Genomic DNA, 26540 nt, shown 5'->3' with positions numbered 1-26540 from the left:
TGCAAGTCCTGGCTGTGCCACCACCAAGTTAGAAGACAGCATCGGCCATTCCTCCCTGAGCCCCTGCCCATCCTCCGCCTCCTCCTTCCATCCAACTATGTCCAGTGAGGTTGATGATACCAACAGCCCAACGTTAGGGGATCTGAATGGGCTCCTAGCACTCAGTAAGTAGCTGGTATTCATATTGTTGAAAGTAGAATGATTGTTTTGATAGATGCTTACCTCTCTCAGTGTTGGCTTGCCAATGAAAAAGTCTGTGTTTTTGCTGCTTTTGGGTGGGCTGAACTTGGGATTCAGAAAAGCACATCCATTTGCGATGGCCTCCAGGGGAGCTGGGCCCTCATAAGGGAACCCGAGTCCAACAAACAACTGTAACACAGAAAAGCACACCACATATAAACACATCAGTCAGGACTGGCATCCCTGGCTCACAGGGGGCTCTTCTGTGCTTCATTCCCATGTGGAAGGCCCAGAGACTCTGGAAGGTTCCCAGACCCTGGGCGGGGATGGGGGGTAGTGGTGGTGAAGAGAAGGCAGCTCACATCAGGAACTGCAAAACAGTACCAGAGTCCTTTACAGGATCATGAAGCTGCTCAGCTCATTATGTTCTCCTCCTTTGTAAAAACAAAAACAAAAACAAAAAAAACAAAAACAAAAGTAAAGAAATACGCGTGGAGGGGGCTGCTCGGGAGGTGGGCGGTTGAGGAGGTACGGAGGTGGGGGTATTAAAAGAATTAAAAACAACAACAAAAACCAAGACCCAACAATAATCTTTCTGTAACTCACCAGGAGACATGACTGGAAAAACACTTGCTTAACTAAACAGAAGGTTTCTTCATTGAAGCAAAGGAACAACAGGCCCTTTCAGTGATGCTGGGTGGAGGGACAGAAAGGTCACTTGGTGGTTTGATTACAGTTCAAACGGAGCTGCTTTAAAATGATGGTAGGTCAGTAAACACAGGTTTTCATAATGGGGTTTTCACTGGGGGACACCAACAACTTTGTTTTTATCTCCCCCCTCAGTCGAGGGGAGAGGGTGCTGAGTGACTAAATGGGCAGCCAGCAGTCTGCTTTCCCAATGGCAGACAATAGATGGCGGCAAAAACACACTCTTCAAGTCCTCGCGCAAACTAGCTCAGAGCTGCTGGGACAAAGGGGCCTTGCTGCAGCTCCCTGGCAATGGTTCCTGGGTCCAAAAATGAAACTGCATCTCAGGGAAATGCCTCACTGCATCTCCCCCTCTCGGGACCTTTTACACTGCTGGAGGGCTGTAAGCTATCGACGGCAGGGTCCAAGTCTGGGCTTGGTGAGATTTGAGATCTCCCTACCACACCAAGGAGCCAATGCTGAGATCACTCCAGCCTCCAAGGGCATATCAATCGCCAAAGGATAACTGGGCCCCAGGGTATCGTTCCTTCTGCCATCACTGAGGAACACCCACACAGCCAGGCCCCCCTGAGAGGGAAGGATATTGGTGAACTGGATATATCGCATGCCTGATTCTCCTTTCCTGGGGCCCTCTCCCCAACAATTCTATCTTTTGCAGCTGCTAAAATCAACTGTTACTTAGAATGGTTCTGTCTGGGGAGACTGGAGTCCAAGCTGCCAGGTTCCCTGGGCACCACTGAGAGATGCAGAAAGTATGTGCTGGGCACTCAATTCCAGGACTGAACACTGAGCTGGCACCTGCTGGGCATACAGGAGAATCACGGAGCCCCCACAGGAGTTTTTCTGGGACAAGAAACAAAATCCCAGGTTTTGTGGCTAGACTCCCTATCCTATGACTGTATGGTTTTTTGCACGAAACAGGGTAGTTAACTTTTTTTTTTTTTTTTTTTTTTTTTTTGCTTGTTTTATCCTTTTGTTTCTTGTAAACCTTGACATGACCAAATATACCATCAGGGACATCCACTGGGTAAACTGGGGAGAGAGGCTCTGAGTGGCCAGCAGAGCTCCCACTATTGGCTGGGGGCATTTCCCCTTGGGCAGATCCACTGGAGACATGGGGGTGAGGAACACTTTGTTAGCAGGAGCCTGGAAGATAGAGGATTTAAGGGGCATTTCCACCACCATCTGGAGGCCCTTTTTCTGGATGTTCTTGATTTTTACTAAGTAGCTGAAAGGAGTGAGATTATCAAAGAGAACTTAAGCATACAGGGTGTGGCCTGAGCATGTGGCTCAGGGGTGGGAATGGGGGGCGGACGCCTGACAGCAGCAGGAGAAATGGAAGGCAAGAGTGGGAAGGACTAGTCCCAAGAGATCACAGCTTTGTTAAATATGAAGAATCCAGGGTTACCATCCTTTAGGCTTTTGAGCTCTGTGATCTGCTCCCTATCAGAATTTGGGAAAGATCTCCCCAGGGGAAAGATGACCTCTCTCAGGTGGTGGTTGGGTATAGGAAAGCACAGGGTTTCCAGATCCTTTTGACTCTGAGAAGAAAGGTGCTGGAACATGCAGACAGGGGTCTCTGTGGGTTTAGCCAGAGACCTGAGCCTACAGTGAGTCCTGACCTCTGAAAATCAGGGCCTGCCATAAAGTGCTGATACCTTCATCAACTCTAAATTGCAAAGAACTTTGGAGGAAATGCAGGAAGCACAATGATTGTCTATTTAAATAGAAAATCCTGGGAAAAAAATGTAATTAGCTCCTTCAGACCAACCAATCTGAACCCATTAATTAAAAGGATTTGAAGCTGTTGTTTAATGGACTTGAATGTGACCTAGGCTTAATGATATCTGAATAACAATTTGCACCATCTTTGCTGCCCTGCTGGCATCAAAATATCTCAGGACACATAAAGTAAACATTTTGGGCTAACTCTCCAAAGCCTCACAATTTTAGAATGAAGCTTAAAGCAAATACCATACAATTTCTTGGCAACGAGTTTTCTCGTCACACTAATTAGGATTGCAGGAAATGCAAGACTTGGAAACACCAAAATAACAGTTCTTTGTCACTTCTGTCAATAAGCAATTTTTTCTTGCTTCCCGTGTACTCATTACCTGTGACGTTATAATGGAGCAGATGTATTAAGGTCAAATAACACACTTGAGGTTTGAATCACAAAAGCATAGGCAGAGAGAGTTCATCACCACCAAAGAACATCCCGTAAACTTCTGAATGCCATGGCCTTGCCACACTGGTGCCTTTACCACAGTAAATTTCCTTTCCCCTAGTCCCCAGCTTCCATTGTGCTCCCTACAGATATCTTTAGCATGGGGGCAACAGACACACCATTAAGAATGCATTCAAGCACAGAGGCTTAACTTTTCAGGAGGAAACTGGGCATATTTTATTTATGCTTCATCTGGCCTGCAGAAGCCCAGAATCTAATGAGGATATTCCAGATGACAGAACATCTTCACGGCTGCAACTCTGTCCCATCCATAAGCATTTTTTTTTTTTTTACATTTTTTAATGTTTACTTTTTTACATTTGAGATAGAGACAGAGAGACAGAGAGATCAAGCAGGGGAGGGGCAGAGAGAGAGAAGGAGACAGAATCTGAAGCAGGCTCCAGGCTCTGAGCTGTCAGCACAGAGCCCGACACGGGGCTCAACTCACGAGCCGTGAGATCATGACCTGAGTTGAAGTTGGACGCTCAATCGACTGAGCCACCCAGGTGCCCTCAATAAGCAGTTCTAAATCCAGGGATTAGATGCTCTGAAATTAAGTTTTTGAAGTACTATTAAAAGACAATGGATGGAGCACCACAGATTTTATTCACAGCATAGGATTGGGACATTCCTACATGTTGACAAACGGTTCAGTAAAACCACTCAGTCTTATTACTCTGTGTGAAAGGAGAAACAATTGTTTTAAACCCTTAACTGTAGTTAACATGGACTCCTTTCAACACGGATAAAGGTGGCTCATAGGAAGACTCTACATGGGTTTAGCCAGTTTCCAGTCACTCTTGATGGGGAACAGCAGGATAATCCAAAATAGAAGACACACTCTCAACATAAGCTTTTCTGACTAGTTTGAACTAGCTAAATTGGCGAAGTGGCTCGGGAGGGAGTTTGAACAACGAATCAATCTCAGCTTATCCAATAAACTGAATATTGGCCCAGTGATTGGGACAATGCGGTAACTAACTGTACGGGGTCTAACTGCAGACCAAAGTTCAAATCCTGACCAGCTCACTTCCTAGTTCTGTAACTGAGGGAAAGCATTACCTGCCACTTCCTATGGATTATCGGAGGTCCATTTGTAACATTCTCTCCAGCTATGGGACCGGAGTCAAGGTCACGCAAGCTCTCTACACTGTTTATTCATATGTAAAATGGTGAAAATAATAGTTACTTCACGGGGCAGGTGTGAGGCTTAAATGAGGTATTTCATGCACATGATGTATTTCAAGGTTTGGAACTGAAGTAAACGTTCACTGAACAGTAGTCCAAATTCAAAACCAGATTCAACTTCATGCAGCTGCATGTACGTGACCTTGTATTGTTTAGCTGGGGTTTAGGTGTGGCCAAGTTGTGGTTGTGGGTTTTACACAATGTTCAGCACCTGCATGTGTATTTACGAATTCTCACTGTTTCATAAAGTAGCTGGACTTTTCAGAAAAAAAGGGAGAGATGGCCATTAGAAGAGGAAGCAGACATGGTTTACAGTGACTGCCTCATGGAAAGGCCAGTCCCATGAGCATGTATGACTGCTAAGCCTTACTTGTTTATTCTTCATATAATGATTGGAAATCCCCGGATTTTTGGTAATAGGTATACATTTTATATATATATTTTTTCAACGTTTATTTATTTTTTTGGGGACAGAGAGAGACAGAGCATGAACGGGGGAAGGGCAGAGAGAGAGGGAGACACAGAATTGGAAACAGGCTCCAGGCTCTGAGCCATCAGCCCAGAGCCTGACGCGGGGCTCGAACTCACGGACCGCGAGATCGTGACCTGGCTGAAGTCGGACACTTAACCGACTGTGCCACCCAGGCGCCCCTACATTTTATATCTTTAAAAAGAATCCATACAATGGCTGATTGTGGAGGAAATGTATTCTCCTGAGAGGTTATGCCTTCAAGTGGCCTGAAGGGTCCTTTTCTGGACATGTGTCTTCCCTTTTGTACTTGATGATGAAGAAACAGAACAGTGGCCAAAATCTCTTCCATACAGGTTTGGTTACACCTTCTCATGGGCTGCCCAAGCCCCTAACCTAAACTACAAAGAGATTCTCTTGTGAAGAGGTAGAAAGGCAAAGGAGACAAGACAATGATACGTGTCAAGTATGTTTAAGTGCCCAAAGTTTGTCAGAGTCAGCTGCTATGTCAGAGGCTATTTCCTGGAGACCAGCTCACTGGGTAGACACCCAGATTATCCTTGTTTTCTAAGTAGCCTTTCAGAAATGAAACAGAACACAACCAAACACAAACCACAATATCAAAACCAAAAGTTCATATACTTCAGTCATTTGGAAACCCCAGTTCATAATCCAATGTGCTACAATTCACTATACATGCACTGACTTGGAGTTGGAGATGGAGATGGTGGGGGGGGGGGGCGGTAAGCAAATATTTGGGTAAATTGATAACTGTGGATGTTGTCCATCTTCCACCATGACAGCATGAAATGTTTACCATTAGAAGGTGCAAGGCAGCACAACAGGCCTATTCACGTCACATTAAGGATGGGCTCTCATAGTACCGAGCACAGAGGACTTTCACGATAAGAGATAATTCATGGAGAAGGCACAGGTGAGGGTGAGAGAAAATGGCTGTCACTGCCATAATAAATCCCCACGGTCATGTGCACCATGATGACACAGATGCGCTGTGTTAAAATGTGGCTGATAATCAGTTCCTGTCCTCCAGGAGCAGGCTCATCCTCTTATATGAGTGACTTCACAAGTCATGGTGCAACATTTTACACAACTAAATGGTTGAGCCTGCTTATAATATCCCAGAAGTTCTACGTCGGTATTACTATTTTTTATTATTACTACCTCTACCTGTGCACTTTTTGCATTGCTATAGTCCCCAGTTTCCGTGCTGGTCTCCTCTACCATGCCTGTACGCTCGTCTTGGGCAAAACTCCTTAGTCATCCCTGTAGCAAGAATGCCTGGAATGAGGCCTGGAATATATTCAGTAGGGAAAATGAGCAAAAGAATAAATACTAATAGATGAGATCTTTCCAGCAGTCATGTGTCTTCATGAGGATGAAGAGATGTTGAATGTTTTCGTGTGTATTTGAGTGTGGGGATGCACTTTTGTCCTTGAAGTCAGAGCAAGTACTGAATCATCTCGCTACAACTGTGCAATTGTACATACATACGTGGGAGGGAAAGAGGGAGAGAGGATTACATGTGTATACAAAATGTTTTCCCCATCTGGCTGGAATAGGAATAACCTTAGATACTGGCCATAAGATGAAGCCTCCTTGACTGTCTGAGGGTGAATATTTCAGCATCTGAGACGGAACGTGGACTGCTCTGTCGGTAAGTAAGCCCTTGGGCTCTCCCTCACAGGCGACACCTGTGTGATGTGTAGGCAATACCACGGAGAGGCAGGCGTGCAGTGTCAGAAGGACAGCATCGCTTGCTGTGGAAGTCTTGGAGATTTAGGTGCGTGATTCATGAGCAAAGCAAGAACTCAGTTTTTCGGGCATGGTCCCAAGATCCCAGATGGCTAATGGATTTCATCTTGACTCTTTCCTTCATTCTTTATATAATTATCTGAAAGCCTTCTACAAGCTAGGCACTGTTCTAGACATTGAAGATGTACTTGTAAACAGAACAAGCAAAGCCCCTCTGCCATCATGGAACTGCATGAGAGTCTGGTTCCAGGGGTGGTAGCCCTGGATTCTTGAGAGACTGGGAAACTATATCCAAGCTCATGGGAAAAGTCATGGTTGATGGGGGCGGGGGAGGTGGGTGCCAGAGCTAGGGATGGGATGGAAAAGGGACAGCATATACTGCATATCCTCCAGTCCTGCCCAGGCTTCTAAGTGAGTTCCACAGCTAAGCTGATGAGCTGATAGATTAGGGAAACAGGTCATGACCCACCCAAGTGCTGGAGGGTGAATGGCCAGAGGTCTGGGTACCAAGGGTAACACCACAGACAGCAGTGGCTTTCCCTGCTTGTTTGCCACAGCCAGAATTTGCTCTCGGCTTTTACTGTAGAAAAATACGTTCTCTTGCGGCTCACTCCAAATGTGCCTCCAATCTAATACAGGATAGGAATGCTCCATACTATCAGGAGCTTCCCATGCTAAGACTGGGGAGGAGGTGGACATGAAGAGGCTAAAATTAGGAAGAAGAAAGAAATCACATCAAAAGCGATGAGGACTTAACCCCAAAATAAAAACATGCCACCCTGTGCTGGCTTCAACTGCACTCCCGGAGTCTGCTGGACTGAAAGCCTTGTCTATAGTCTGCCGATAAATAATTAATGCATCCAAATTTATATGCCTGTTAAGAAGAGTCTTTTAGATTCAACAACTCCCTGGCTCTTTTAGCCCCTTTTTAGTGTCACACCAAATTCCTCCATCTTCATAGGCTCCCGGCAGCCGGACTCTGCTGATGACACATGGGCCCCTGTGGCACGCCAGGGCGAAATACTGCTGAGCAAAGGGTTTCCTGGGCCTGGGTGCAGGGCTTCAAAGACGTCTCATAAAGAAAAATAATAAGTGAGGAGCTGATTAAACATCAGTCAGTTCAGCCCGTCTCCAAACCTGAAGCAGCACCAGACTCGCTTTCCTCTCCAGTGAGCCCGAGGAGCGTGTGAATCTCATTTGTTCTACCGACATTTACTTCTCTGTGTCTCCAGTTCTCCACTTTCAACGTGGATTGGAATAAATCGCTTTTAAATTGCTCAGAGACACAGAGGAAGGAGTTAGAGGCAGAAAGGGTTATAAATGCAAAGCCTGACTGGTCTTTAGTGTCATTATTTCAAAGCCCAAGATCCATTCATTTTAGTGCCTGCTGCTGTGTTCTGGGTATAAGGGGAGTCTCGGCGACACAGCGCCTCATTTCCATCATATTTGCCAACTGTTTTAGCCATAATTCCACTCGGAGGGCTTTAATATATTCTAGTCAGACGAACAGGCAATACAAAATGGGATCAGTGACATCCTGTGAAGGCACCCGTTTTTCAAGGATAAATATATGCCCCTCACACTCAAAATTCGGTCTGCAGTCCTTGGCTGTTAGGCAGTCTCTGACATCACGGCTCGGATATTCCAAGCCTCTTCTCTTTTCCTCCCTGGGATATCAGCGGCCTCTGCTTCGGCCTATTCCCCATTCTCTGACAGGGTAAACGGATGGTAGGTAAGTCAGGGTTCTTTTAAAACTTCCAAGGCTGAGTAAGACATTCACGAGGCTGGGTTAATAGGAGTGCGCGAGACAGTAATGACACGCTGTTGAGAGCCAGCGTTGCCAAATGTAATTTTAAAGAGGCTCGAGCTTTTTCCACCAGCTGATGTGAGGAGAAGTAAAATGAGGCAAATGGCAAAAATAGCATTGCCACTAAAGGGCCCGGACATCCTCACGATTCTAAAATGTCATCCCGAGACAGAAAAAGAACAGAAAGCCAAGAGTGCAAAGTGGGAAACACACTTCACTCCGGGGTTGCCACACACGAGCATCAGACTACAGATGACCTTGTAAGGAAATGAAATCTTAATAAATACAAACCAGATCTTTGGCCAAGGAGATAAATAATTCATCCATCTATTTTATTCATGGCACCACACGAATGACTTAGAGATAGAAAGGATCAAATGCAGTTACATATGGAGAGACTGAGGCAGGAGGGAGATGCTTATTCTGTTGGGAGTGTCCAATAGATGTTCTCCAGTTTGGGTGTTTATTCAGGAGGATGGTGCCTTGAGGGCCTAACAGACCTTTAATTTGCAATAAAAAAAAAAAATCATGCGTAAGGGTCACCCCGCCCAGGCAAAGTCAGTGACTGTGAGCAAGCCAAATGCTCTAGCCTACTTTCTGCTGTTTAAAATGAAGTTAACAGTACCTTCCCCATCTACGGCTTTGTTTGTGAGAATCAAACAAGGCAGCATATGTGAATATGCTCTCCCAAATCCAAGTATCATAAAATGATAAAAAGTCGCTATTAAGCCACAGAGCCTCTCACCCACTCAGCCTCCCTGCTACCTTAAAAATGAAAACACAGCCAGTCAGGGCCCAGAACTGAGAAAATCACTGTTGGTAATAAGCTGTCCCTATGCTTCAAGGCAGGGCTCACACTGGCTTTCTTACTCTTACATCCCTTGCACTAGGTCTGGCCCTTTAAGGCCAAACTCTGATTTATTTGCAAGTCCCTAACATCATTTGGTACTTTCATGGCAGAATTACAGGCACCGGTTCAAAACAACGCATTCAGCATGTCACTAAAATAGACCTCGCTCAGTGGCTCCCCCGGCTGCCTGCATCATGGGGTCTGAAGCTGCCTACACCCTAAGGTCTATGCTTGGGACAACCAGCCCCTCAGCTCCTTACCAAAAGTTACCTTCCATTATTTCCCAGCAATAGAGCAGCTGGGTTACTTTGTGGCTCTCTCCTGAATGTGTCATCTCTGTCTCCACCACTTGACTCTCCTTCTTGTGTGTCCTGGGTATCACCTGCCCCCCACCCGCCAATTGTTCATCTCCCACATCTTTCACAGTGTCTTCCCTGCTCCCAGAGCCTGAAGGGACTCTTCCCCCATCTGAACTTCTTCAGGGTCCGGTACAAATCTGTGAATGAAGAGGTGCAAGAAAAGCCACTTGGTGGCCCGATTCCTTGAGCGATGTTGATTAAAGAGGTAGGGGAGCTGAGCACCCCAGGCTTACTATGAAAGCTGCTTCTTTATCGCAAGGTCTGACCCTCAAGACCGGACCTTACCTTTTCTGTTTGCCACTGTATCCCCAGCCCCTCGCTTGATGCCTGGCACGGAGTAGGTCCTGGGTAAGCAGGCTTTCAACTGTAGCAACCTCTTTCCACAATTCACGAACTTTTAAGCTATAGCTGATCTAGAAAACCACTGCCCAGAAATGACTTCATAAGTTACTACAGCATTGAAAAGACAGCATGAGAGATTCTGATCCCGTTTTCAACACCAACAGAAACAACCAGTAAACATCACTGATGGATGTTTTAAAAATTCCTATAAACCTACCTTGGTTTCTCGGAGAAGAAACTGTAGGTCCCGGCCACTTAGGATGCCATGGTTTTTCACATAACTGGGAATATTCTTCGTGCTGGAGCCATAAACGGTCGCATGCACTTCCATGTACGTGTGAATAATGTCCAAGTAGATTTTCTTATTCTAAAGAGGGGACACAAGGGGAAGGCATTTTTTTCTTTCATCCTTTTAACAACCTGTCTCATAGCTGGAGGCCACAGAGATGGAGTTCTTAATATGGAAACTGTAGGAATTTGGCAATCTGACCCCCAATATTTCTTTTAAAAGTGATATGCCTGGACTTTGAGGACAAACATAGTCATATTGCTGCTGTACAATTCTGTAAGGAAGAACAGAAAATATAGCAGTATATTACTGAATACCAATGATAGCTCAAGGCCAACTGTTTTTTTTTTTTTTTATCTTTTTAAAGTTTATTTATTTTGAGAGGGGGAAAGAGAGAGAGAGAGAAAGAGAGAAGGAGGGAGGGAGGGAGCACGAGTGGGGACGCGCAGAGAGAGGGAGAGAGAATCTTAGCAGGCTCCATGCTGTCAGTGCCTGATGCAGGATTCGAACCCACAAACTGTGAGATCATGACCTAAGCTGAAACCAAGAACTGGAGGCTTAGCCAACTGAGCCACCCAGGTGCCTCTCAAGGCCAAGAATTTTAAAGTATTATCCTCACTTTGTAAATTATCAGGGACCCAACACTTTGCATTTGGCTCCTCTGCCTTACGGAGGAGGATGTTTGGGGAAGGAAAGCCCAGAGAAGGCAGTCAGTTGGGCTGAAATATTTAGCTGGAGATGCTAAGCTGTCCCTGAGGAATGCAAACATCCCCAGCTCTTGCCAGCATTTCTAGTTATGATTAACGCATGTTGTCAGAACTGGATCCCACCTACTTCGGATCGGGGGGAAGATGAGAGTTTCCCACAATATACATTGATTGGCTTGGTAGCTGGAGAGATCATGAGAATAGCCAGGTAGACAAAAATGTAAAAAAGACTAAATGTAAACTTTGATGAACCCTGAAACATTCAAAAGTAGTTTTATTTTTATTAGAAGCAAAACAAAACCTCTTTTCTGTACTGAATTTCGAGGCACATTTTCTAAATCAAAACCACCTGTGAGGCAGAAGTGACTTTCCCTTCCTCTTCACATTTCCGTGTGACTAAGAAGCACAGGCTGGATTTGGTAGGTTGCTTTTTTTTTTTTTTTTTTTTTTTAATTTGAAAAATTCAAGTTCTGTAATGTTTTCCAGTTGTATAAAAGTGGGACAAGTTTTTTTTCCCCCATTCTAAGCCCGTTTTCACACACTCCAGGAACATGTATTAATAGCCAGTTTTATGAGTAAAGACTGCAAGGGATGTAGGCATGTGGCATCAGCAGCCACAGAGCTTGGAGACAGGCAAGGGGCTCTCATGGGGGGAGGGCAGCAGCACATTTCTGCCTCCCCACAAAGTTCTGAGCTGGATTCAGGGTCTGCCCTCTGCCAGGCACTGCCCTGGTAGAGAAGATCACAAAGGACGCTCAATTTTGTGAGACGCATGTCTCAAACCCCATTATCAAAAGTCTTCATGGCTGGAAAAACAAGTCTAGTTCCCATTCTCCATTTTATGCACCAAGATGATTTTGTTCAGAATCAACCAAGTCCATGCCTGCCCCCTAATGTACAAAGAAAGTGAACACGTGGACTAAAAGTTTAATTTTCATGCCATGTTTAGTATGGCTGGAAGATACTAAATTTATCACTTCAGAGATGTACACCCTTGAATTAATGCAGAGGTGACTAGAAACAGTTTTATAAACTATGGCTTCCTATTTGTAGGCTGAAACAAATTTAAGATCACCTCACTGATATAAATTACTTTGAGGGGTTCTATCATACAGTTCTTGTGCCACATGTACCTGGTAACTCCTGTCCCCACAAAACCCCTTCTCAGGGATCCCAATCTCATCCACAGCCCCTGGTAGGTGGGGACGAAATCTGGTGACCCTGCCCCCTGACACTGCTGACCAGCCCAGGGTGGGGTGTGCCTGACCCAAGGGGGACCCATCTCTAGGCTAGGCAGGAGCCTGGGGCAGCGTGGCCAGGCTCAGGAGGAGAAGCCGAGCCAATAGGAGCCTCTCTCAGGAGCTCAGAGTCTTGTTCACAGAGAGATCACTGCCAGATGGCTGTGGGCTATAGAGCCAAAAGGTCACTCAGTGCTGGAGTCTGGGTAATTATGATCCAGATACAAGTTCTGAGGAAGCCAGCCGCCAGTTTTGGGGGGTGGAAGTAGAAAGAGAACCAGATGAGAGCTGAAAGGAGGAAAGGGGAAGACTGAGCCAGACAGTTGGTAATAATAGGGACCTAGACATCACCCCTCTAAGCATGACACAGAGAGAGAGCAAGAAAGGGATAGGAGGAGGAAAGGAGATGATAAGATAGAGTGAGAAAAGAAAACAGAGAGACCCAGAAGAGAGAAAACCCGGTCCCACTCCATCCACAGCTGTTCCCTATCCTAAATTTCCCAGATCTTTCTGGATTCTTCCAGTAATAATAACAGCAGCTGCCCAAACGTTTCCCCACCCCACAGTTTGCTTAAGCTACTCTGGGTGGATTCTTATCATCCAAAAGGAGGCCGGTCAGGACATCTTGCTGGGCTTTTGTTCAGGGATTGGGCAGGCCAGGCCTCTCTCCTTTAAGCAAAAAGAGACATTTCCTTGTGAAAAGCCAGCTGCTAACTAGTGAAGATAGACCAAAGGCCCATGAACTAGGTCTGGCCAGCGGGTGACAAAGAAGAGTGAATGGCCCACTTGGTTCCTGTCCTGGAGAATCCTCACTGCAGACAGACACACGCAAGACTGGGATTCCTGGACCGAATGCCTGGGGAGTAAACAATATATAGGATACAACACATGTATCACCATCAATCCCAGAAGAGGTTGGGCCTCCTTGAAACACAACAAGGGGGCAAGCTCAGAAGCATGTGCAGGGGCTAATAATAAAGTCTGTGAATTTATTAACATTAAGGCCGGGTCAAATCAGAAAGGAGAAATTACCTTCAGAGAGGTAATTTCAGGAATGAGAACAAAATCAAACAGGTTATCAGAGGAAAACAAATGTTTCCAACAGAACTCTAAGCTTTGAAGCTGACCTGACAGCTAGGTGATTCACCTCAGGCCTCTTGTTGCCACCTGTCAAGAGTTGCACAGAAATGTGCTGAGGGTGAATCACGCCATGGGCTCCAGGTAAAGGTGCAGGGGAGCCGCTCACACACACCGCTCACTGCCTACTCTACTTTCTCACTCAGTCGGTGCTCATGCTACCGACGCTGCCCTGTGCATTCAGACAGGACAGAAGCTACACTGTGAGATGCGGTGGGGGATCGTGGGGCCTGCTATGCTGAAGAGCATCCCAGAAGGACAGGGCCACTAGTTTCCTGGGAGGTGAGCCAGGGACAATGAGAATACAGAAGGGGGCAGGGCAAATAAAACTCCCCTCTTTCTCTCTTCTGCAGACTATACCAAAGTAGAGTTCTTCCCTGCAAACCTTCCAGGAGCGCAGAGCGCCCAGGGACCACGATGCAATGTCTGTTCAGCAGGAGCCAACATGGCTGTCCGCTCCATCTTGTCACCATGAGCTTCTCCTGGCCTCGCTTCCCTCCTCCTCCACTCTTACAGCCTCTGGCCTTGCACCTCCTTCCCCAGTAAGGAATAATACTTGCATCTGCCTCAGGCCTTTTTTCTAGAGGCCCTGGGCTAAGACCTTAAGCCCCCAACCCTTCAATTTACTGTCCTCAGGGCTAGTTTCCAAAAATGAAGATTTAGTTCCCCTATATGAAGTTTTCAAAGGCTCTTCATGGCAGTGAAAGATCAACTTCTCAGCTATGCACACAGGCCCTTCACAATGTGGGCTTCTCCAAGCTTTCTAGCTTCATCTCCTGTTATTTCTTTTCCTTTGTGTCAGGTCTACCTACGTTGGGCTCAGTCTTTGCTCCCAAACCTCTTCTGCTCTCCTGCATACATATCACCTGCCACTGCCTCGGCCTGAAACCCCCTTTCTTCTGGCCTCCTTTTCTCTCCTGGACTCCTCCCCATTCATCCTCTGCAAGATGGCAATCCCTGGGCTCACCCAGGTGAAGTTAGCTGCCACCTCCTCTGTGTCTTTAGTACTGTTAAATTAATGAAACAAGGAGGCCATTAGACTGAGGTGGCTCGAATGCCACGGTGGCCTACATAAGCTGAGCTGGCAAATGCCTCAAGGTTATGAAATAAAAACGCCGGAGACAACCAATCACAAACAGCCAACAAGGCTGTAAGCCATAGCCAATGAGATAATTTCCTTTCTCTGCTTCGCACCTCCTCTACGTAAGTCTTTCCCCAGCTACTGTCAGGGAAGTGCTCCTAACTGCATCAGGTTTGGAGCTGCCTGACTTTGATTTTTCTTCCAATAAACTCTTAACCTTTTTAATGTGCCTCAGTTTATCTTTTTAACAGTCACTTCCTGCTTGGCCTCTTTGGGCTGCTTTATCATTGTCTTCCCACCCAACAGGACTGCGAACTTCTCAAGGGCAGACACTGAAGACTCAGTGTGCAGGGGCCTGGCACAGAGCAGGAGCTCAGGAAGCAAGTACTGGCTGTATGAGAACACAGAGAGGACACACCGAGCACAATATTATTAATGGATCTCAGGCTTAACTCTACCACTCGGTCCTGCCCACCTTCCCACCCAGCCTCGGAAGCCAGATTCTTCTTTCTGCAACAAAACCTTCTCCCAGCAAATGAGCTTAAGGTCCATGACTTTACCTAAGGGTGTATTTTAATGAAAATAAAATGAGAGGTACAAACCACACAAGCTGTATTTCAGAGACGAGCTGTCTTCCTTATAACCTAGCTCTCTCAGGAGTTTTGAGGTAGAAAGACAGGAGGGAGGAAGAGACGGAGACATTAAATAAAATAAAATAAAATAAAATAAAATAAAATAAAATAAAATAAAATAAAATAAAATAAAATAAAATAAAAAACAGAACCCTACTTCATCAGCCTGTTCTGAAGTCTAAAATTCAACAAGGATGAACAATTCTTTTATTCCAAGATTAGAAGTTCTAAAATGCAAATCTGTGAATTTCAGCAGTGAAGTAGAAACAATTTGCATTATAGAATAATTAGATGTTACAGTCCTTGGCTCATTTATTGCAAGTAACCACCCAAGGTTAAGGTGTGTATTGGGTGTGTGTGTTGGGGAGGGGTGGTCCTTGCTAAGTCTCAGTCAGGCCTCCTAGAAGTCTGGAAGTCTCTGGGAAGTTAAGATTCTACAAACCTACCACCCTTGACCCCTTCTCTCTAAATCCTTACCTTTCCAGGAGAAAGGATGATGTTTAATAATTATAGTGGGAATAATAAGGGGAACCTTGCACTCTTGTCTCCAGCCTGGACTGTGGCCCACCTACGAGCCCATGGGCAAAACAAAAAGAAGGGAATTTTCTTCCTTTCACTGTGCCAGGCTCCACACTTATTCTTGACTGGACCTCATGTGGCATAAATTACAACTCATCCAGGGCAATGGGCGAGTAGTTGCACTCTGTAAGTATGATACCAGTGGTTCTAGAACCTACCTACCTCAGAGTTTTGGGTGGAGGATAAAGAATGGATGTGGAATGAGGGAAAGGGAAGACTATATTCACCAGTCCTTGACTTACTCTCTACTGTCTGGTTAGGTGAACATTTTGGTGTTTGGCCTAAAAAGGTGCTGAAATTTCGGAGATTTCTCAGAAGAAATTTAGACTTCTGTGGCTGAATGGGTAATGTGCAAAGAGCCATCAGCCCTGTTTTTGCTGATGGAACGAGGAATATGGGATAATATCATTTCCCAATTATATTAGACACCTTTTATATGTGCTGAGCTAGAATTGAGAATACAATGTACATGAAAGCTGTTTAAATATACACCTTTATTTAAAAATATATAGTGCTCACACTACCCCCACACCATAAAAAGGGACAAGCTAGAAATGAGTCCCAAGATGGCTAAAGCCTTCGCCTCCCAGCCCAACTGGAACCCAAGCCCGCCCCACCCCCAGACCTTTCTGTCTGAACCCAATGATTTGCTGGCACACTTCCCCATTTTCCCAGCACTTTCAGGTTTCAGGGATCTCTGCCTCAGCACGAGAGCTTTCTGCAATTTAACAAATGCCTCTTAAAGGGCTCTGGGGACCTGCCAACTCTCCTTTCTACTATGGGAAGGGCAGGAGGTCTTCAAATCCTAAAGCTGGCTTCCCTCACATCCCCTCCCCCCCCCCCCATGCAAATGCAGTCACTAAGGGATAATGATGCCCCTTACTCTGCTCTGATTGCTAAGGCCAAGAGCAACAAAGTCCACCAGCTATGCTACTGTGCTCAGAAAACAGGCTGATGGGTTGAAAACAGACCCTGCCACCCCTCCAGGTGTCAAAATGGAGGGAAAAGAAAACCAAGAGGCGGCCTTGGCAAAACTGAACTTGCATTTTTTTTTTTTTTTTTTATAGAGCGTGCATGGGGTCAGTGAATTGTAGACTGAACGGAGGTGACCCAGGAGTCTCATCCACTGCTGACAGAGTGGAGGAGATGCGGTCCTGGTGGGTTTAGACCACAGCCCAACAACCAGATGTGGTCTAAAAGCAGAGGACAAGTGGCCACTTGGCGGGACTGTCCTGTGTGTCTTCAGGGAAGGATTCAAAGAATCACGTTCACACCGGTAGGCGGTGTAACAGGTGTGAACCTGGGCCTTCCCCTGACAATTAAGTTGAGGTCCCAAAGGCCAGCAACCAAACAACAGGTACCAAGTACTCAAAGTACCACCACCCTGAAGGGGAGGAGGGAGGTCATCCCTGGGAAGCTGTTGGCTGCTTTCCCTTCTCTACCTAAGCAGGTGAGCAAGGTTCTAGAGGACCACTCAAAGAGCCTCACATGCATCCCTGGGCACTTCTGGGGTACACAGATTAGTGCCAGACCCAAGCTTTGAAACGCCTCATGGTTGGGGCCTGGAGCTGGGAGGATGCCCTCCAGGAGGAGTCAGCAATGGCCAGAGCTCCCAGGGTTTCTCAAAGGAATGGATAATGGTTTCCTTTGGTGCAGGTGTGGACCACACAGAGTGGTGCCCAGCTGGATCCTACGGGGAAGGGCTCTGTTTGAGAAGGAGGCACTGGGAGGATGGGCTGCTGGAAACAGCCTTGGGAGGGTGCCATAAGTCCATCTCAGGCTTCTCAGGCAAAGCAGCACTTAGAAGCAGAAGGAAAGGAGCTTAACTTGAGATGATGTTCAAAGTTTCCACTACTAAATCAGAGTAGGTATTTTAATTACTGCAGTTGGACGTTCTTAGAACTAAAAGTAACAGAGTTGTTGTTTTTTTTTTTTAATTATTAATTGCAAGTTTTATAGGACTTGCCCAAAACTGCATCCAAGGGGCAAAAAAGACTTGTACAATTCAAGAGAGAAAAAAAGTTGTTTCATGTTTGAATTCAACAGAATCCCACTCTTTCAACTTAATGTTTACATATACGAGATGATCTTAGGTAGAGCACAGATAAAAATTCTTAATTTTAATAGTTGTAAGCCTATAAAATATGGCTTAGAAAAACACACCCATGGCGTTTCATGTTTATTAACTCTTTAGGAAAAAGCTAAAATAACTATTTTCAAAATGAGTCCATTAAAAATACTAAGTAATTAATAGTCCAGGTGGGGTATGCATGTAACAAGTCTGGATTTGGTGTGGATGACTTTAGTTTGGAACCTAATGCTTAAAAGAAGTGTGTGATAGAGAGCCTCACTTCACTAAGAGGTGAGGAAAGGCCACATTCTGTCATCCTTCCAACCACACTGGTGGCAAGATCATGGCAGGGGACTCAGGTCACTCCCTTTATCAGACAGCAGGACAGAGAAGGGCAAGAGGCACCAGGCAAAATCTGAGCAATAAGGGTGCAGAGAGAGAGAAGAGGTGGGTGGATGGATGGGTCAGAGAGTCTAAAGGAAAAGGTGGTAAACTCCCCTCCCTTAATGTCATCTCACTTTGCAAAAAAATCCAGGGATGGAAAGCTTCCTCATAAACCACACTTTTGCCCCGTGGGAGCTGCCAACCGCATACTCCTCGGCAAACACCGTGCCTGAAGTTCACTCCCCGGGTCTGACCTGGAACGACCTTTTCCCTGGTGAACTTCTCACACTATTTGAAGAAAGTCTTTTTCTTGGGTAAATGTGTGCAAGGCTATTCAGAGTGAAGTGTGTAGGAGACAGCGGACCGGGCTACAACCTGCAGGTTACCCAGTACTGCTTAGATAAGCCTGGACAACCTGCTTTATCTTTTGCAAGTTCAAGTTCCTCAGCTGTAAAATGAGGGGCTTGTTGATTTGAAGGTCCTTTGAGCCCTAAAGTCCACAATTTTTAAAAGATATTTATTTATTTTTGAGGGAGGGAGGGAAGGAGGGAGAGATAGGAAGTCAAGGAGGGAGGGAGGGGGAGAGGGAGAGAGAGAGAGAGAGAGAGAGAGAGAGAGAGAGAGAGAGAACAAGTGGGGGAGGGGCAGAGAGAGAGAACAAGTGGGGGAGGGACAGAGGGGGGGGGGGGAAGACACAGAGTCTGAAGCAGGCTCCAGGCTCCAAGCTATCAGCACACATCCTGACCTGAGCCGAAGTCGGAGGCATAACCAACTGACCAACTGAGCCAACCAGGCACCCTGTCCATGATTTTTAAATTGTGACTTAAAGCACCTTCCTCCATGCCTTCCCAGAGGCTACACAGCTAATAGTCTGCAAAGGAAATGAGGCGCAGAGACTGCTGATGGCCACCCAGGTTCCCTCTCCTACCAGCAAACCTGTTCCTGATTGTTTAGTGCTTATTGTTAAGGTGAATAGAAAACTGCCCTCCACTGAAGACAGCCAATGACCTGGGGAGGGGGGGAGGGGGCGGTTCCAACTCTGGAACCATCCACCTTCCACCTCCACTTCCCTCAGAATCAGACCCAGGCTGGTCTCCAAGTGAAAATGCGTGAAGTACCTGCACCTGGAGCCTTTGCCGCCCAAAGGGGATCATTTGTTAACACTCCACCTTTAGGTCAAAGATTATTTTCAGTAGTAACCATAGAATAAAGTGAATAATGACCAGAAAAGTGGACACCTTGTTTTCTGAACTTTGGATATGTCAATAAAGGATTACCATGTGAAAACAAAAAAGTAATAGATTATAATACTTTTTAGTAACTTCAATATACTCTTTTATAAAAGGGGAAAAACCTGTCTCTATTTTCATCTCTTCCATCACGTTTTCTATTTTCATTCATGTGTTAATAAATTCTGTACATCTGTCACTGACTCTGTCAGAATCCATTCTTCATATATTCATGCTAATGGACAGTACAGCTGTACTTGTCCATCTACCTTATAGTTCATCGCAGAACACTTTTACCAATTTCAAACAATTTCTTTCATATGATGCAAGACACATATACAACACACAAAGTGACAGGCAGGACACATATCTAACCTGGTTATCACTGCATGCTGGAATGAAAAGTAATTGCTTTCCTGCAATTTCTAGCTTTTCCACAAGTAATTACCTTACAAACAGGAAAAAAAAAAGTAACACTTATGTCCAAAATCACAGTTGGCAGTCCTGAAGGGACACATTTCACATGTAGTGACTAAGGTAGAAATCTGGGAAGTGAGGGGGCAACTAGGAAGAGAAAAGTCATTATGAGCCAGAACCCACCTCCCTGGGGAAGTGCATACTGCGTGCGTTCTAGAGAGAGGGTCCCCCACAGGCCTCACCCTCCTGCGAGGCTCTCCCACCCCAGAATGAGAAGGAAAGCTACAGTCTGCTGAACCCCACACAAAGGACAGGGGTTTATACTCCAGTGAAGTGTTTCTCCGTGGACTGTGCAAAAGCATCGGGGGGGGGGGGGAGGGGGTGGGTGACTGTGACCAGTTCTATTAATGTGATTCTAAATTAAAAAAAAAAAAATACAAAACCAGATACCATGTTGTAGAGAAACACAGCAACACATAGTCAGGGACTGAAAAACGTTTCATTTTCTACTTAATTTCCTCTAAGAGAATACAATGATTTGATGCTATGGTAGTATTTGTTCTTCTCTTCGGAGCCCTAATGAGTATAAAAAGCACCTCTTTGGGGGTAATCAGGACAACTGAACAGATTCATACAGATCACAAACGTGCCCTCTGATGCCATCCCAGATCATGAGTGCAAAGTCTGCACGGGAGGGTGACATCTCCGAGGAAGACATAATTTAGTGTGCCAGGAAGTTCTCCTTGTTGGAATGGATATAGCCAGGGTGAACAGCACTGCTTCAAAAAGACGCAGGACTTTTTGGAGATCCTTTTGCTTGGTGGCTCTTACCAGCAGTAGGCATTCAGGGTAAAAACGGTCTTCGAGAATGGATGGCAGGGTTGGGTCACCTGTCACCAGTCCTGCTTCATTATTCAGAGTTAGAGAGGAGAGAACTGGTCTCTGCCTGTGGCTGCCTTTCCACCGGCAGGCCAGGCCTCCACCCCTCACCCCCTATCCCTGCATTAATCTGAAGTAATTTGGCTGTTTCTGGGCATCCATCCACATCTGTGTAAATTTCAGTAGGCAGTATGGGTCAAGAATGAAAAGATGTAGGGTTTTATTCTTATACCTGCCCTATTATCTCATTGGAGCATCCACAAAAACAAATGAGATTTTTTTTATTGTTATGTGAAGGGGTCACAATTCCCACATTGTCTGATACACACACACACACACACACACACACACACACACAATCACACATCCCACTCTCCACTGTGCCTCTCCAAGCTCTACCCAGCACTCTGTTATGTCAGAGACAAGGCACAGATCTCAGAGCGTGCAATGTCTCCATGTGCTTTAGGGCAGGCCCTTCACTCCCCAAGGGGTCTTCTGACCTCCACACTGGGCCTCTGACCAAGGGGAGCTCCACCTGTGAGTGAGACAGCACAAGCTCGCTTCTTTCTGGTGCTCCTCATCTCTGTCAAGCTAGAGCGCGTAAGGGCTGTGCTTGGTAAATTTCCTCTCCAAGGCATTCAGCCCAGTGCCATACCCATTAATACCCACGACTTCATCATGATGGATGTGTCACTTTGTAATAATGTGCATAATCTCTCTCCTCAGAATAGGAAGTGTCAACACATCTTTGTTGTAAAGGCTAGGACCTGACATGTGATAAACCAGGCCATTTAAAACACAAGTCTCTCTTGGGCCCCTTCCTTCCTCTGCTCCAATCAAATGGAGAGCAATGTTCTAAATTCCAGGCATAATCTCTCTGCATTTTTTGAGGAAGCCACAGTGTCCAGACTGAAATTCTGATTTTGGCACAGCAGTGAAGGTTCCCCCTTCAAAGGACAGCTAACCACTGGCCTTTACATGAAAGATTGTTTTTTAAGAAGGAAGTGAAAAATACCTCCTTGAAATAAATCACATCTCTTGAAATTTCTTCCCTTCATTCCTGACTTTTTGAAAACATAAAGAGAGCAAAGTAAAAGTGATCAGCTTAATTCATACACATTTGAATCTAAAATGCTGCAAATAAGTGTTTTTAGAAGGAAAAGCAGCTACAGTATCTAATTTAGAAGCAGGAGCTTGAAAACAGACACAACTATGATACACGCAGAAGCAAAGCTGAGGTCTCATAATCAACTATCATTTTGGAAAATCTCTTTCGTACTTTCCATACACTCTTCTCTCCCACACAATCAGTACCTTTCCTCCACCTCCTCACATTTCTCAGGCACTGAGCTCTGAAGGTCTTTCCCCAACTCAAATGCCCACCATAACTTGTCCTAGGGAGGTAGGTACAGGGAAAAGGACCAAAGTCAGATCTGGATTTCAGCCTGAGCTCTCCCTCTGTGCCCTTGGGTGAGTGGTTTCACCCACCTGCACCCAGATTCTTCAGGTAATAACCACTCTCCCTTCCAGAGAGGCCCCAAAGATCATAGGAGATGATGTGCATAAGTGGTTCTGGAACTACAAAAGGCTGTGCCGTGGTTTGGATCTTCTCAGGACTTCCCTTTCTAAACTTTGTGTTCTGTACTAGTCAAGCCTTTCTTCTCTAGGCCATGTTCATGGCTAACTGTTGCTTCCAGTCTTTGTTTTAGAGACTCCTTCCTGCTTAAATGCTGCCTGCCATTGACCATCCCAGGCAGTCCTCCTTTTGAAGTACTCAGAGTGACACTTCTTCTTGACATTTTCCTCAAGCAAATCACGAATAGCATGACCTGTACCCTCCCCCTGCCCTGTCTGCCAAAAGACCCCGAATTCCCCCCTCTGTATTGTCTCCTACCTTGCTCAACATGGATTGAGCTGGGTGTGTGTCCTTACTGTCCTTCATTTCCAAGCTCCTGGGGTGTGTGTGGGGGGCAAGGACCTGGTCCATACACCTCTGATCATTAGTCTAGAAACTAAATGAAACAGGAGTCCAAGAACAGAGACCTCTAAGGTCTGAAACAAGGCAAAGATCACAGAAGTCTGAGAGTTGGCCTGAAACTGAAGATGTGACATTTGTTCAGTAAGACAAACCATGCAGTGGGTAAGAAGGGGCCCACTCCTGGGGAAGATCTGGGCCCAAATCATTTCATGTTTGAAAGGAACTCTGCAGTGACTGTTTAGCAAAATTCAGTGACCATGGTCCCAGATTCCGGGGTTGAGGGGTTTAATTCTCATAGACTAGAATATACATCATGTGACTTAAAGGTGTCCTCTGTGACGGCACAGGCAACTCCAGACAGATACTAGTGGAAACAGAGTACAGTCTTTGGAGAAGTCCTCCCTCTGAAATGGGTATGGGGCCCTGCCATGCGATTCAAAATAAAATTCCATTTCTGCAAACAATAGAAACTTTTATGTTGAAGATAATTAACTTCTTTCCACCTTTTCTGACTCTAAAAATTAGATAAAGCTGAATTTTGCTTTTGGGGTCTGGTTTGTTTGGAGAGTACCAAGTGTTTGCTGGAACCTCACACTCTCCCTGGTCTAACTAATCAAGTGGACTGCACAAAGTAACATGCACTGGAAGATTCACCGGGATGGCAGAAAAAAATATGAAATTCTTTGCTTACGGTTTTCAACGTTATTATAATGTACATAATATTATTACAGCACTACACATTTTTTAATAAATTAATACCCATGGATTGGGAGGTCCTGATCCCCCCCCTTTTTTTTGCACTGACATGGTTGCCACAATCAAAAACAAACTGAAGACCAAGTGGCAGTCTAATCCTGAAGAGAAGCTTGCAAATAACCACTTGTCAACAAAATGGAGTGAACAAATAAAATTCTGTCTGCATCTATTTTTCCTAGAAGGAAGGCTGGGAAAAACCTGATGAAACCACACCAATGCCCCTGTCTTGGTCACCTGCAGTTCCCAATGAGAAAGAGTAATTATAAAAGGGGAGTGACAATTAGCTTTAAAATTCCAGTAGAATGTGGTAAAGGGACAGTGAACATCCTCATTAAAAAGGTTCAGAAGAGGAGGCATTTGGTCTCCTGTGTCCTTAACACTGAGCTCAGGACTATGTACTTTCTCCCCCACAGTCACCTAACACCCACTTAGGCAGAAACACAAGTACTCCACATTTATTATCAGAGCAGCTTGCCATATTCCACATTAGTTCTGATCTCAAATTTATTCAGGTCACCTTCACACACCATTAACTAAGTTACCCACCAAGCCATTAGGTACCATATGTGCATGACTGCAGGCCTCAGGGTCTCCAGGAAAAAAAAAAAAAAAAAAAATTAATCATGGGGGAACCCATCTAGCTGGTAGGTCTTCTAGTTCAGCTGGTAAAGCATATGGAGGTAGTGCAGAGGCCAAGGCTTTACTCTACTTGAAAAAAAAAATCACAGTAAGAAAGCTTTCCTTTAAAAAAAGGAGGGACTCTGGAAAAGGCAGGGGGTGCTATCTCAGTGCAGATGTTAGCTAGGTCTTTTCCCCTCAGATGGCTTTCAGACGTTCCCAAACTTAGCATTTATGAAATTTAAATGGGCTAAATTTAAAAGTCAATAAAACATCAGTAAGAATAACTTCAGCAGACTGAGAAACATCAAATATATTTAAATTAAGTGAGTTCATAAAGACACTTAATTAGACTATCACCATTTGCGAGCACTAATGAACTAATGGATGTAGGCAATGAGTCATAATGGCTGAGAACATCAAGGGAAGGAAGAAAAACAGACTTCAGTGTCTCCCAACGTTCCTACCCAGCCACACCTATGAAGTGGCCTTGCACAACTACACCTTAATCTGATCAAGCTGTAATATCTTATCTACCCATTAAAAAAAGAGGGGAGAGGAGGAGAGTAAACCACACCACGGGTGTGCATTGAGTAAAATTCAGGCTGGGGGAAACTCTATGGGATAAATTGGTTCCTTTAACAGACTCCCATTAAAAGGGAGTTCAGGAACACCCCCAAGCACAGTGTGTGGCTCCTGTTGGCAACCTGATTGAAGAAAATGAACAGAAATTATGAGGCAATCTATGAAATCTGAACACGGGCTGTGTATTCAACATAAAGAACTATCAATTATTTTTAGGTGTGATAATGGTATTGCGGTTAATTTTTTTTAAGAGTCCTTGTATTTTAGAGGTACAGGCTGAAATACGTGGGGGTGAAATGATGTCTTGGATTTGCTTTAAAATAATCTGAGGGTGAGGGATACAGAGGAGACAGGAAGAGCTGGGAGTTGATCACTGGTGAAGCTGGATGGGTGCATGGAAGCTCATTATGTTATACTTTCATTACAAGTTTTCTATGATAGGGACGACTGGGGGGCTCAGTTGATTAAGCATCCAACTTCAGCTCAGGTCATGATTTCACGGTTTGTGGGTCTGAGCCCCGCGTCCGGCTCTGTGCTGACAGCACAGAGCCTGCTTGGGATTCTCTCTCTCCCTCTCTGCCCCTCCTCCACTTACTTTCTCTCTCTCTCTCTCTCTTTCAAATAAACTTAAATTTTTTTCTGTGATAAATGGATAAATTTTCCACCTAAATAAGAGTCACTATAATTTATTCTGAGAAAAGCTTTCAAACTCTCAAGTGAGAACGCTTTTTTGTTGTTGTCCTTGACTTTTGGGGTAAGAGGTGGCAACTTCTAAGCTTTAGACAGCTCTAACCTTATGTTTTAGTTCTCTGCCTCTCCTTAATTCATTTTTTTTGTGCATCCTTCTAAAACCCCAGCTCTGACCCCCATGAAATCAAACTGGTGATTCTGTTGTCTCCTGTGTCTGCTGTGATCACAGAATTCTGTGTGGCAAGTGTCCTGATTCTCTGACAATCACCCAACCATTCATCTTCTATTGGGGCCTTCCGCTGACAGTCTCCCATTCACAGACACATTTTTCTTCTAGCTTTGGAGCTCTTGGGCACATAACTGAATATCCAACCCTTCACAGATATGGGACGACTGCTTTCCCCTACTATTCCCTGCTCTTTCTTGTTCCCCTTCAACAAAAAACTCTCTGTGTTGTTCAGGACTGGCCGTGAGGATGGGTGTGATTCCTCCCTCCCCCTCCAGCATAAGGGGACATGACGCAAGAGCTCGCCAGGTGACTTACCAGCAGGTGACTTACTCTTGGCTAGAGAGGACTTCCAGCTGCACAGACAAAGCCAGACTAGAGGGTGTGGTGCCCCTGTGTGCTGAGCTCACAACTCTGTACTACAACTTTCTATGCAGGATTTCAGTTAATCCTCACCTGAAAGTTAGTTCTTTCAGTTAGAAAGAACTAACTGCTATTTACACCTTACAAATGGACAAATTGAGGCCCACAGACATCAAAACACTTGCATCAGTAAGGTCATCTAATAAGTTGTATGGCAGAATCAGGATTGGAATGAAGCTCTTTGCCACCATTCTACAAAAGCCAGTCTTTGTGCCAGCTTGTTAAAGAGAACGCAATATATGTATCTTATATCTGGTCAAGTGGCGTCTGACATAAACCTACTCTGATAAGGTTTTTGTTGTGTTTTTATTTTCATCTTCACCCTGTTGCTTATGCTGAGATGTCCCTTGCACACGTATTACCTGGGTATATACTACTACCCTCCCCCTACCCTTTCATTCAATACAAAGATTGGCTTAGCACATATCCACTTTCTGGTAGAGACAGCTACCCTCTTCTTCCTTCAACAGAACCACACTTTGATCTGGGGCAGCAACAGTCCTCACTGAGAGATCATTTTTTTTCCCAATGTTATTAGGAAGTGAGGTAAAGACTGGGTACAACTTCCATGAGGGCTCTTTAAAGTGGCTTGCCTTAGCAGGGAAGTACACCCTTTCTATCCTTCCCTTTGTTCTCTTGCATCCTAAGTGGGTTGAGGACATAACAGCTGGAGCTCCAGCAGTCATCTTGGACCAAGAGGTAACTTTGAAGATAGGCG

At 45.2% G+C, this 26540-nt stretch overlaps 1 protein-coding gene across 5 annotated transcripts in view; it reads right to left on the bottom strand.

Annotated features, from left to right (window-relative positions):
- The window catches only part of MGAT5 (alpha-1,6-mannosylglycoprotein 6-beta-N-acetylglucosaminyltransferase), a 336584-nt gene that overhangs the window by 34165 nt on the left and 275879 nt on the right, over positions 1–26540 (bottom strand). For all 5 annotated transcript variants that reach the window (XM_023259272.2, XM_045033706.1, XM_045033707.1 and 2 more), the window contains 2 exons: positions 10121–10270; positions 223–369 (listed from right to left, as the gene is read on the bottom strand). In XM_023259272.2, the coding sequence (XP_023115040.1) occupies positions 223–369; positions 10121–10270 (297 nt within the window). The remainder of the gene's footprint in view (positions 1–222; positions 370–10120; positions 10271–26540) is intronic.

Source organism: Felis catus, chromosome C1, assembly GCF_018350175.1.
Source record: "Felis catus isolate Fca126 chromosome C1, F.catus_Fca126_mat1.0, whole genome shotgun sequence".
NCBI classification, from domain to species: domain Eukaryota; kingdom Metazoa; phylum Chordata; class Mammalia; order Carnivora; family Felidae; genus Felis; species Felis catus.
Note: the sequence above shows the minus strand (reverse complement) of the source record. Positions and strands in the feature narration are given on the sequence as shown.